This window comes from Histoplasma capsulatum, genomic scaffold (genome assembly GCF_000149585.1).
Source record: "Histoplasma capsulatum NAm1 scaffold_3 genomic scaffold, whole genome shotgun sequence".
Lineage (NCBI taxonomy): Eukaryota > Fungi > Ascomycota > Eurotiomycetes > Onygenales > Ajellomycetaceae > Histoplasma > Histoplasma mississippiense.
The window spans coordinates 2,354,428-2,367,267 of NW_001813980.1; the positions used below are offsets into that span (position 1 = coordinate 2,354,428).

Here is a 12,840-nt window from a genome sequence, read left to right on the forward strand (position 1 = left end):
AGATGATGTAGTGAAGCCGTTGGGAAATATCCTACGGCTAAGGGAGTCATTATCGGAGGAGTCCTCTTCCGCTGGCTCATAGATACTTGATGTGCTGCTCATGGCGAAGAACGGCTACCGGTGTAACATATTGTGGACACCTTCGCAGAAATTCTGGCAGAAACATGACATCAACTCCCAACCAAGAAATTCAACGCAAAAAAAGTCAGTCCTTGGAATGTAATATATGTGATCGGTGGATGGTCATTTTAGCTTTGGAGCAGTTGGAGAAAAAGTGGTTCTAAGAGTTTGCAGTGTTTGCATCCACCTACTACCAAACCTTGATACCTGCCATTAGCATTAATAGTTTGATATCAACAACAGCCATGGAAGATGCGGTGGTTGACGAAATGTATACGAGAGTTCAAATGCGCTGCTACCTACGGGAACAGCATCCTTAGCCATAGACTCATTTCCTCAGCAGTAGCAGTAGCAGCTACACCTACTAAGTCCCACTCTCCTGGATCGTCACTGTCCGATTTTCACCTTCGGAGTTACCAAGAAGAATGTATCCAGTCTGTCCTCTCATATTTGGAGAAGGGCCACAAAAGACTGGGTGTTTCGCTGGCAACGGGGAGTGGAAAGACTGTGAGGATGACGCTTCATATTCTCCTCGATATCTTGGCTCTTTCGCTAACTTAAATATCTGGGTAGGTAATTTTTACGCAGCTGATCGATCGCATTCCTCCCCGTGATGAAGTCGCAAACCGAACCCTTATTATAGTCCATCGAAAAGAACTGGTTGAACAGGCAGCAAAGCATTGTATGCTTGCGTACCCCGGGAAGACCATCGAAATTGAAATGGGCAAGAGTCACGCAACAGGAACCGCTGAAATAACCATAGCATCCATCCGAAGCCTCCTTTCAAAGGGACGAATTGAAAAGTTTGACCCGGAGAGATATAAACTTATTTTGGTGGATGAAGCGCACCATATCGTGGCTCCGTCGTATAAAGAAGTTCTTGGATATTTCGGATTGAATGAAGTGTCCGATGGGTCTCCAGCTCTCGTTGGCGTGTCGGCGACTTTTTCGCGGTTCGATGGACTAAAGCTGGGGGCTGCTATTGACCATATCGTCTACCATAAAGATTACATCGATATGATTGGAGAAAAGTGGCTTGCAGATGCTGTGTTCACGACAGTGAATTCCAGGGCTGACCTATCAAAGGTTTCCAATGGCCCTAATGGTGACTTTCAGACTGGTCAGCTATCAGCAGCAGTTAACACTGACACAGTAAATGATATTACTGTTCGCGCTTGGCTCTCCAGGGCGAGCGAGAGAAAATCAACTCTTGTTTTTGGGGTCAACATTGAGCATGTAAGGTGCCTCACAGAAGCATTTCGCAGATTTGGCGTCGATGCGAGATATATTACAAGTCAGACTCCCAAAGATATCCGAACAGATGAACTGGAAGCTTTCCGCAACCAAGAATACCCAGTTTTGGTAAACTGTGGGCTTTTCACAGAGGGAACAGATATCCCTAATATTGATTGTGTGCTTCTTGCACGTCCGACAAGGTCCAAAAACCTTTTGATCCAAATGATTGGGAGAGGATTAAGGCTATACCCAGGGAAGAAGAACTGCCATATCATTGATATGGTTGCGTCTCTTGGCACTGGTATCACCAGCACACCTACCCTGTTTGGTCTTCACCCGGACGAAGGTCTTGATGAAGCAAAGATGGAGGACATAGAAAAACTCAAAAACCGTGAAAGTTATAGCTTCAAATCAAAGTTGAAGTTCTCTGCAATTTCTGCGGATAAAGTGGCTGTTGATTTTACTGACTATGATTCTGTACATGATTTACTCCGGGATACATCAGGTGAAAGACATATTCGTTCGTTAAGCCAAAATGCTTGGGTATCAGTGGCGCCTGATCGATACGTGCTGAATGCGCCTCCTGGAAGAATTACAATCATCAAAGACGACTCCGGTTTGTATTCGGTTTCCCACGTCAGGGCCTTGAGCCCGAATTTCCATTCAAAAAGCCCATTTAGCCGCCCGCGAGAGATTGCCTCGTCACTTGAATTCTCTCAAGCAGTGCACGCTGCTGATACGCTAGCCAACCGCATATTTGTCCCAGTTTTTATAGCTAAATGGCAACCGTGGAGAAAGAAGTACGCCAGCCTTGGGCAGGTCGCGTTTCTCAACAAGCACCTCCCTTTCGATAGCCAGATTAAACCGAGAGAAATTACGAAAGGAGATGCAGCAGATATGATCACGAAGGTCAAGCACGGAGCAATGGGCCAATTCAAGAATATAGTCGCCATTAAACGGCGTTTGGGCCGAGAGAAGGCCAAGGAATCTGAACTGGAGGAGCTGAGGAGTAGGGAGGAAGTGAAAGTCGGCCCACTTGGTTAGACATCAGTTATTTCGTTAATCTGTTTTGTGCTCTGTAAAAACGATACCCATGTATAATAATCAAACCGAAATATTTTTGAGGAAGAAAGTATACAAGCTCGCTTTTAAGATACGTTTCCGCAGAGATGTAAGGGACTCGAACATAATCCGTAACTAGTGGTCCGTGCGTGCCTTCCCAAAATAAGGTTTGCTTGTCTTTTTCTGTCAAGCTCCTTATCTCAAGCTCCTTTTTGATGCTTTTTCACTGTTTCTTTGCCTGCCTCCCCCGCCGCGTTCCCCTCTCCTCTCCCGCTTCAACCTTTTCCCACCCTTTTCACCCTCTCTCAGCCCTTCCATAAATCTTGTGGGCTTGTGCTCTGTCGTGATCGAGTCGCGGATGAGTGCGCCTCCTTCAAATGCTAAGGCGCCTCTCTGGCTGGCATAAGCCCCATCAGTCGCATACATATCTGGACGCCGCACCCGCAAGGAGACATGGGCCTGAGATTAACAATGATACAGGCTATTTGTTTGTTCCGCAATTGAACCAGCAGCAAGCGACCGATTTATCTAGCGGGGAGGAGGCCAATCCATCAGCTTTTAGCACCCGTGGATTCGCGGGCGATACAAGGCAAACGACTCCCTCGAACTCCACGAATCGACAGGAAAACGCCATGTCATTCGAATCCCGGATTTTCTCTCCAATAACAAATAATTCGATGGAGGGGCATAAACTACGAAGGTCTCGGCCGCGAATTCTGTGGTCATGTTCCCTTCTAACAATATCCCTGACGGTCCTGAGTGCGATCTCCCTTTATGGAATCATTCACTCGTACATGACCCGCCAAATCGACCCGCAAGGCTGCAAAACTCCTCGAATGATGCCAACGTATATTCAACTCATAGGATTCGATACTGAGCATACTCGCTTCGCGAGCAAATATCGTCTCTACCTCTATCGGGAGCGGACGGTTGACAAATATAGTGAACAAGATATTGGGGTAGGGTGATACTTTTTTTTTTAGTTTACGTTTTTTTTTCCGCCGTTAATATTTTCTTTCGATTTATGTATACTGGGACATCAAGCGTCACTCAATGCTAACTATTGGAGCAGCTTAGGGGTGTGCCAGTATTGTTCCTTCCTGGAAATGCTGGTAGCTACAGGCAAGGCCGCTCGCTAGCATCGGAAGCCTCGTTATATTTCCAGGATGCAATAAGCAATGACCAGGAGAAACTCAATGCCGGGACACGAAGTTTAGATTTCTTCATGGCGGATTTTAACGAGGATATGGCGGCGTTTCATGGACAAACATTGCTGGACCAGGCGGAATACGTCAACGAAGCTCTAGCTTATATACTTTCACTTTATCATGATCCTACACGCCCTGGAAGAGACCTAAACCTTCCAGACCCTAGCTCCGTGATCCTCATTGGCCATTCAATGGGTGGCATCGTTGCTCGAACTGTGCTTACAATGTCGAATTACCAGGCAAATTCGGTGAACACAATCATCACAATGTCAACCCCTCATGCACGGCCTCCCGTTTCGTTTGATAGAGATGTTGTCCGCACATACAAGCAGATTAACGATTACTGGCGTGAAGCATACTCTCAGAGGTGGGCCAACAACAATCCATTGTGGCATGTTACCTTAATATCTATCGCGGGAGGTGGTGGGGATTCTATTGTTCCTTCTGATTACACCAGTCTATCATCTCTTGTTCCAGAAACCCATGGATTTACCGTATTCACATCCACTATACCAAATGTCTGGACCGGAATGGACCATCTTTCTATCGCTTGGTGTGATTCGTTCCGAAAAGTAATTATTCGCTCACTTTTCGACCTGGTGGATGTACGGCGATCATCTCAAACGAAACAGAGAGCGGAGAGAATGAGCGTATTCAAAAAATGGTATCTTACTGGGATGGAAGCCATTTCTGAAAGGTCTCTCCCACAAAAAGGTTAGTTTTCCGTGTTGAAATATACTTTCTATGTCCATACTTACGGTTTCACAGACCCTTCTACTCTCTTGACTTTGGAAGATAATACAAATTCGATTCTTCCCCAAGGACAGCGACTAGTCTTGCGTGCCTTTGGTAGCCGCCAGTTACCCGAAGCGCATTTACTCCCAATTCCTCCCCAAGGCGCTTCAGGGAAAAAGTTTACTCTCCTTACAGATCAGCTTCTCGATTCTCCTGGTGGCAATGGAAAACTAGAAGTCTTGTTTTGTAGCGTATTCCCTTTGCGAGCTGGACATTCGGCTCCTTTGCTATCTTCGAATATGGATCTCTCCGGCGGCAGCGCGGGTTCCACTCGATTGGCTTGCAAGAGTGCCATGGAGGATGCAATAAATCTTCCAGCATCGACACGTTCGTCCAAGTTCGCCTTCGATGATGCTCTGCCATTTTCATATCTGCAATATAACTTGGAAGATCTGATGGAGCATCAATTCGTAGCTGTTATTGACAAGGCTGCCAAGCGTTCCTCTGGTTGGCTTGTTGCGGAATTTTCAGACAGTTCCGACGCTCTCATCCAAACCAAAGTTGGACTTGGCCGCCTGCTGGCTACCGGACTCGATATTCGACTTCCTGCAGAACGGCCCATGTTAACTGAAGTGAAAATCCCCGCTCTCCACTCAAGTCTCCTGGCTTATAAGTTGAGAGTCGGGAAGCAGCCGTGTGGCGAACATGCTGAGTTATTTACGCCCTTACTACGACAATATATCTCGGAACCACATGAATCGAAGTACTTCGTCAATGTCAAAGAAGCTGATATAAATTTGCATGGTGTTGCACCATATATGCCTCCACATCTTCGGGACCGCTCTGCTATGCGTGGTATTTCATTTCAGCTCTGGTCCGATCCTAGCTGTAATGCCTCAACGGAGCTTTCTTTGCGTGTAGACATTGTTGGCAGCATGGGGAAACTTGCCATGCGATATCGTACGGTATTTGCGGCCCTCCCACTTCTTGTGACTGCACTGGTTCTCCGGAAGCAGTTCCAGATACATGATACAACAGGTTTGTCCTCCTACCTTGGCGCTTTTGACCAATTTCTGACGTCATTAGGCATTTTCATCCCTTTCTCGGAGGCCTTGGACCTTTGCCTCCGAATTTCCTTACCGCTCTTATTCATAATATTGACATTTGTTTCAGCGTCTTTAGCAACATCTAACTCAGGAATGGATAACTCGGAGAAAGCATCAACAGATTGGCGATCAAATTCCACCGAATCTGCCATAGACTTCACGAGGAACGACTTGCTCCTAGGATCTCAAGACAGTTTTTTCTGGTTCCTGGTGCCCTTGTTTGGCCTCATTAGCATCGGATTATGCGTTGTGGTAAATCATGTTGTCATGGCGTTGATTTATGGCTTGGCTACAATCCGTAGTGTGTTGGTATCACGTCGAGGATACATAAAGCATGACGACCCAAGGTGAGAGGACTCACAGCAATAGCAGCACCATGTCGTGACTGGATTTGTAACTGATTTTGCTTTAGACCCGCTGCAATTTACCCATCGCTCTCTTCCAGGCAAAGGATCATAAATTCTGCTGTTTTACTATGTTTTGTGGCAACAGTGATTCCATATCAGTTCGCGTATCTTGTAGCATGCCTTGTGCAATTGGCAACTTGCGTCCAGACTTTACAATATGCGAGAGAATCGGTGAGCAATTACTATTTCTACCTCATTTGGAAGTAAAACTGCCTGATTCTGATACATGAGAGCAGAAATCTAACTCGCAGTATAATTTCTATAATTACGTTCATTCAATCTTCATCCTCATGCTGTGGATATTACCGGTTAATGTTCCAGTGTTTGCAGTTTGGGTTCACAACCTTGCTGTCCACTGGTGGACGCCGTTCTCATCCCATCACAATGTCTTGTCTATAATGCCATTTATACTACTTGTGGAGACCCTCACAAACGGACATATGATTCCAAGAATAACCTCGAGGTATGTGGTATTCTGGGCGCTCCTTCACATTGACTTTTTATTCGTTAGCTGTTTTTGTCTACTCAAAACCTAACATTGTCCTTCCAATCCAGATTGCGACATGTCACGTCCGCCTTATTTATCATTCTCGCTGGATATGCAGCACTTTACGGCGTAACATATGCATACCTCCTCCATCACATTGCCAACATAGTCACTGCGTGGCTAGTTGGTGTGCATTTTGCCAGCAGCGGTTTCTCGCTTCGGAGTTTAAACCAAGCATTTGAGGGCTCGAGCTTCGGGGAGGACGGACCTCCCGGGACTAATGGTAATATCAAAAAGCTCCCTTAAAACCATTGTTTTATATCTCAGTGAACCCTTTGCTTTGTCATCGATTTTTGTAAGCGAATAGCTGGCATTTGACAGCGTTTTTCTTTCTTTTTCTTTTCCTTCTCGGTGTGTGTGATTATTATCATTATATTTACTTGGCGTTAGAGTTATTCCTATCTCCTATTCCCAACGGCTGTACGAGGGATGATATCCGAGCTAGACTCTTCATTTTTCTATTCTATTTCTTCTTCTTCTGCTTCTTCTTATTTATTATTATTATTCTTTTGCTTATATATATATTTGTCAAGTTTTTTTTAATGCATACTACAATTTTTTTTTTTTTTTTTTTTTTTTTTTTTTTTTTTTACAAAAGAGCATGTTTGTTTCAAGTGCTGGTTGGTTACTCCCATTCTCTTTCTTAGCTTTCGGCGAGGCCGTACACATGCATGTACAGTACGTTCTTCTTACATGTTATTTGAACTGTATGACCTCTGTGGAAGGTCGATATTACCTTTTGTCCCTTCATAGCCTATCATTCTTATTGGCACGTGTTTTCTCGGTTTCTTGTTGATGGATGATTAGGAAAGCCTTTTATTCTTTCATTTAGTATGGATTCATTTTGCAAGCCCCTCCGCCATGTCCAGTCCTGTTCCTATTGCGTGATTGGGCTGAGTCTGGCTCTTTACATATTGTTGGTTATAGAGATAGGAGGTAATCTTTCAAAATTATACTTCTTTCCACTGATTTTGCGCTGGTGGTCAAGGGTGGTGGGTGGTTAGCTCCATGTTGTCTCCTTTTTTGGATTTAAAGCTAGCTACATGAGACTTAGCTATAAAGTAAGTATCGTGATGTCCAAAAATATTGCTGCCTCCGTTCTAAGCGGCCCAGCCTTACATGAAACGTGGCCTTTACGCTGTATGGATTTGGGGTGAGGGCGATTAGCGTGTGGTGTCCGGTCTTGGGCTAGTAATCAATTAATATCTGCCTGGAGCCAGAGGGTCATACATAGGAGCGAGAGTGTGGATTCACCCGGCGCGATTTCCTTCGTCCTTGGAAACCCTTACTCCGTACCGCATTATGTGTGATAGGAGAACCGTTTGGGGACTTGATTTTACTAATTAACTCTCCTTCCATAGGCAACAAGCGGATTGACATAAATTTATTATAGTATTCGTCTCAGCTCATGAATAGGCAATAACAAAAAAATGTGGTGTCGAATCGACATAACTAGTTGGGGGAGGTATCATATATACAACAACAGGCATGGACTCCGTAGATATTTTAGAAAGGAAGGTCGCGAAAACACAAAGAGGCTTTCCACACGTGTAAAAGAAGAGAGAGGAGAAATGCACAAAACCGAGGGTAGGGAAAACACGCCAATTCATTAGTTACTCAAAGTCACCTTTTCATTCAACCACTTTTCCCCTTTTGCCTTGACCATTTCCTCAAATATCCACTCTCCGACATCCGCCCGCTGGATCGAATGTCCCAGGGCCGGCTTATTCTCCGTCCCGACCTTCAACGTCTTCCACCCCTTCCCACTGGTGATGGAATGGTCACTAACCAGCAATGTCGGACGCACGACAATGGCGCCTCTCAGAAGCCGTTTAGAGGGTGAATCAAAAATCGCATGCTCCATCTTTTTCTTGTCCTTGTGTGGGACTTTGAGGAAGTGCCAAAGAGGGTAGAGGAGGTATGGCACGTCTCTTGGTCCGGATGAGATGCCAGTAGTGGAGATAGCCACGAGGATGGGCTTTTCCTTTTCAGTTGCCGTGGGCGGCTGCAGTAATTCTATGGCGGATAGAATGGCATTCATGCTATTTTCGCAAATGTTTGGATTATCAAAGGTGATGGGTTGAAGCGAGGCTGTCATTTTGGGAGGCCCGCCTAATCCGGAAATTATGAGGGAGACCATTTTGCCGTTGTTTTTCTCTGGGGAGAGAGTGCGCTTGATGACTTCAACGTCTGTTGCATCCCCTTGAATGATTGTTAAATTATTGTCGATTGTTGCCTGGTCAAGTCCTTGGGATAAGAGTTGGGTTTGAAGTTTCGAGGGAGTCCGAGCGAGGGCGCTTGCTTTGTATCCGTTTTTGAGAGTGTAAGTCAGACAGGCATTTGCGCAGCCGCCTGTTGAGCCGAAGAAGGCGATGTTTATCGACTTATCAGTGAAAGAGGACATCGTTGTTTAAATGTGAGGCACAGGATGGCGCAATATAGGAATGTAAATAGTACTAGTCTCTTGCGCAATTCCTTTGCGGCCCCAGTCAACACAGCAAAGAAAAATGAGTCTGATAAGAGGAAGCTTTTCAAATTTGAGGAAAAGATCAGGAATGGTTCGCAATTACTGCCTGGAGTTCAGGAACTGGAATGCGACAACTTATAGCCACTCGGTACCCTGTCGAAAAATCAACTGGGTCAGTGACGTAGCTCCACCCTGAAATAATCAACCCTGAATTTAAAAGTTGTAGAGTTCGCCCGCTTGAAGCGGACATTTGTTTCCACGAAGCCCATGGAGCAAAGTTGGACCCTGAAGATTCGTTTCTAGGCCTGGAGCAGCAAAGCGTCGGAGAGAAGACCGCCCGGCCACGTTATGACGTCAGCCCTAGAGATCTCAAGTTCGTCCGATCGTTTGGTTTAAGCCTACGCGCGGAGAGTTCTGAAGCACCGACAACCAACCGGCAGTTCCATTAAGAAGTCAGCGATTCCCATTTTTTCTTTCTTTCTCCCCCCTTTTGTTTTTCAGTGTAAAATCAATTGCTGCACAGCCACCATTCGTGTGTCCAACATGCCCAATTCAAATGTTGTGGACGTCTGAAACTCAATCGGAAAAAGATCTAGCATACCATGTAGTTGGTATTATCAACGATATCATAGGATCATACATGTCGATGCCCGACACATTGGCGTCCTTTGCGGAAAACCTCGTGTCTAGCGCTATGTCGTGTGCCTGCGGATGCAGCTTCTCGTTCTCGTAGAGAACCTGATTGGCCTTCAAACATTTCGAGGAAGTTACGTCCGAACAACCACAGCAGATCGAAAGGAGTGGGAGCTTCTCTCCTCATAGTCATCGGCATGGCCTGTTGCGGTGTTGGAGCTACTTGAATGCATGTTTAGCCTGCTTGTTGAGTGGGTCACAGTTTGTTCCCAGGTTGTTCCATGGTTGTTCGACTCACTTGCTTAACATTTTGCCCTAGCCCTCAGGACCGAGACGAAAATTATCTGTGCTACGGGGCAGAGCTTATATGAAAGAAGCTGGAGATCGCCAAATGATCAGATCGACAGGATGGACCTATATCTGTTAAGATCTAGGCGAAGCCCTACGTTTTATTTCTGGATTCTGATGTGGCTCGATGATGTGGACAGTTGTCGTATGGACTGGTCGCGATGCAGGGCCGTTTATGTCACTTGGTGGTGGATATTCATCCCATGGATTCTGAACGGAGATCTTGCTCTTCATGCATTTTTATTTTTATTTTTATTTTTATTTTTATTTTTTTGTCCCTTGTATGGGCTTGCAATTTACCAACGAGGGCTGAAATATATTTTCAATCACAAGACAGACGCCAGTAACGTTGTTTGGACCCTGTAATATTGATCTATGTACTGTACAGGTTATCGCACAAGATATAAGATGAGGTTAAAATGACAATTCGTATATTGAAAATTGAAATAAAGGGCCCACCGGGAATACTATAAAATTTACAAGAAACACCACAAAGTAGATTAATAACTATACTAATACTGGTATTGTTAATGGTTAGAAAGACCTTTTACCTGATTTAATTTGATTTTCCCATACAGCCTATCCCTCCCGCGCTCCCCAATTTAGTCTAAGCAGGTAATAGATATAGCAAAGAAAATGAATGGTAAAAGAGGGTATCGTAGATATATCCTCCCAGGTATGTCTCATGACCTTATATTCTATCCTCCCTGATCTAAATTCCGGATCCCTTTTGTTGGTATATTACGTTTCCCAACATGAAATCTTTCCATTGGGCACATGTATGGTGCCATGATTGAGCGATGTTGAGTGCGGATGGGATGTCTGAGCTGCGTTCGAGAAACTGGACTGCGAGTCCTTCGTGTGCGTGCCATGCCTACCCCGGCGATTCATTTTTGTCAGACGACTCGAGTTGTTCATTCATTGGAGGGGTTACACGCAGTATGTAACCTTTTGAATAAAAATTTACAGGTGTGCAAGCAAACAAGGGTTTCTTACAATGTGACAATGCGCTAACCATGCACCAGGGTTATCTGTCTGAAATGCAATGGCAACCCACCCATGATCAGGCAACATAACAGAATCCCGACGGGCTGGGTTCTTAAAGTTGAGTCCTTCGGGTCCCGGGAAGTTACCTCGTCCGGAGCCGAGGATGGAGAAGTCATGCCCGTGCAGGTGGATTGGATGTGGAACGTTAACTCCGCTCTCGAAGATATCTTCGATAATCCAGTACGTCCACTATTGGTAACAGCTATTAGGGCGTGTGTTGGGAAAGAGTGTGCTCGCAATTAAACAAAAATGGAATGAAGTGTGTTAGAGCGGGAGACATACCACATCTGATTCAGCTAATGAGATTACGTTCAATCTTTGGGGAAAGCTTGTATTGCAATCAAGGACGTATTGAAGAGTAGGGTATTCCCAATCTGTTTCAATAGGGACTCCGTTTATTGTCCAGTGGACTATGTTTTGCCCCTGCAAACTAACTTCGGACTGAAAAGAGACGTTAAGGTCTTTTGCTTGTTGGCTGAAATGCTCAGATGGCACATCAATTGAAACGAATGGAACAAGGCCCTCCTCGTCATCACAGCCTTGGGTATAATTGCTTGCGACAGACGTGGGATTCGCATTTTGGTCTGCACCTTCGTATCTGAAGATGCTTTTAATCTTTCCGTTCATCGCGTTTTCACCGCATCCCTTTTGAACTTCGGCTCTAAACCAATAGTTGTCGATCTCCTGGTCGGCGTGAATGATTACATCATAACGTTGCCCTGCTTCATTAGCATGTGGAATGGACATATATTTAGTAACTGGGTCATACATACCGATTGCAATAAACAACCAGTCAGCCTGGTAAGGCATGATGGGAACGAAGTCGCTCGAAACAACCGTGAAAAGGTGATTATCCAAATGGACTTTGAAATAATTGTTCACTGATGTATTGATCAACCGTAAGAGATATGACTTCCCCTTCTTAATTGAGTTTTCATGATATTTTCCTCCGCCATTTGCGTTCACCATGGTTCCATTTATGAGGCCATTGTCAGCAACAGGCGGAATGACAAGAAGGGCGTTTTGCCATGCTGTGCGATAATACCAGTCTTGGATAGACATCTCTCCGAGATCGATATCATAGTTGGCTGAAGCTGGGCCGGAAATCACAATGGCTCCTACAATTCCATCGCCATACCTGCGAAATTTTAAATCAACGAACCTAATAAGCTCCGAGGTGAAATTATGAGATAAAAAACTCACTGCACAGTATGATGGCTATGATACCATGATGTCCCATATTGAGTACATTTAAATTCGTACGTTTTTGATCCGCCGGGGGGGATAGGGCCTTCGCATCAATAGTTAGTTTGGCTGTGGAACATCGGAATAGGCCATGGGCTACATACATTCTGTGATCCCGTTCGTTCCATCTTGCTGGTTTGTATACTTCTGACGAATTCCATGCCAATGTATACTTGTTCTGCACAACCAAGCTATCGTTAGTAAAATTAGGGCAAATACGTTTAAATAGGCCATATAACCCACCCATTATTCTGCATATTATTTTTCACATGGATTCGAAGAGTATCGCCCCATTCTGCAAATGTTTGTTAGGAACGGAACACATCACTGCAGAGATCTCGACGTACCCGCTCTAATGGTTGGACCGGGAAACTGTCCATTTACCGCCAGGACCAGCCTTTCATAGCCGTCAGGGGCTAAAGTAGTATTGGTTATTTCAAGATAATACTAACGGCACCTGGGTCAGCCATCTGGCTTCGTAATGTAGTGTATATCCATGGATCGAAGGAAGGTTGCCGAACCTCCACCACTTTTCCGGTATCTGGCCATTTCATGCCAAAGTTTGTGGCTACATCAAAACCCCCACCCCAACAGGCTCGGTTCGTAGGGCCATGCTTGCAATTTTTATCCGACACGTATCCCACGGGGCCTTTCTCGGGAATGGGATGATATGTGTTCG

The 12,840-nt window shown here is 45.1% G+C and overlaps 4 protein-coding genes across 4 annotated transcripts; 1 reads left to right on the top strand and 3 right to left on the bottom strand.

The window, feature by feature from the left end:
- Window positions 1-372: 372 nt before the first annotated feature.
- On the top strand, window positions 373-6,667 carry HCAG_03853 (conserved hypothetical protein; the record flags this gene model as incomplete). The annotated part of the gene is made up of 10 exons (XM_001541705.1): window positions 373-627; window positions 709-1,972; window positions 2,132-2,382; window positions 2,835-3,382; window positions 3,496-4,340; window positions 4,395-5,399; window positions 5,589-5,814; window positions 5,880-6,045; window positions 6,126-6,337; window positions 6,430-6,667. 10 exons carry the CDS (start codon window positions 373-375, stop codon window positions 6,665-6,667), a joined length of 5,010 nt encoding a protein of 1,669 aa, XP_001541755.1.
- A 704-nt stretch (window positions 6,668-7,371) lies between these two features.
- On the bottom strand, window positions 7,372-8,825 carry HCAG_03854 (predicted protein; the record flags this gene model as incomplete). The annotated part of the gene is made up of 3 exons (XM_001541706.1): window positions 7,372-7,386; window positions 7,541-7,609; window positions 8,049-8,825. The coding sequence occupies 3 exons, from the start codon at window positions 8,823-8,825 to the stop codon at window positions 7,372-7,374; spliced, it is 861 nt and encodes a 286-aa protein (XP_001541756.1).
- A 697-nt stretch (window positions 8,826-9,522) lies between these two features.
- Window positions 9,523-10,103, bottom strand: HCAG_03855 (predicted protein; the record flags this gene model as incomplete). The annotated part of the gene is made up of 2 exons (XM_001541707.1): window positions 9,523-9,740; window positions 9,968-10,103. The coding sequence occupies 2 exons, from the start codon at window positions 10,101-10,103 to the stop codon at window positions 9,523-9,525; spliced, it is 354 nt and encodes a 117-aa protein (XP_001541757.1).
- An 88-nt stretch (window positions 10,104-10,191) lies between these two features.
- Window positions 10,192-12,418, bottom strand: HCAG_03856 (hypothetical protein; the record flags this gene model as incomplete). The annotated part of the gene is made up of 7 exons (XM_001541708.1): window positions 10,192-10,242; window positions 10,866-11,105; window positions 11,199-11,635; window positions 11,690-12,054; window positions 12,120-12,207; window positions 12,266-12,339; window positions 12,405-12,418. The coding sequence occupies 7 exons, from the start codon at window positions 12,416-12,418 to the stop codon at window positions 10,192-10,194; spliced, it is 1,269 nt and encodes a 422-aa protein (XP_001541758.1).
- Window positions 12,419-12,840: the final 422 nt, after the last annotated feature.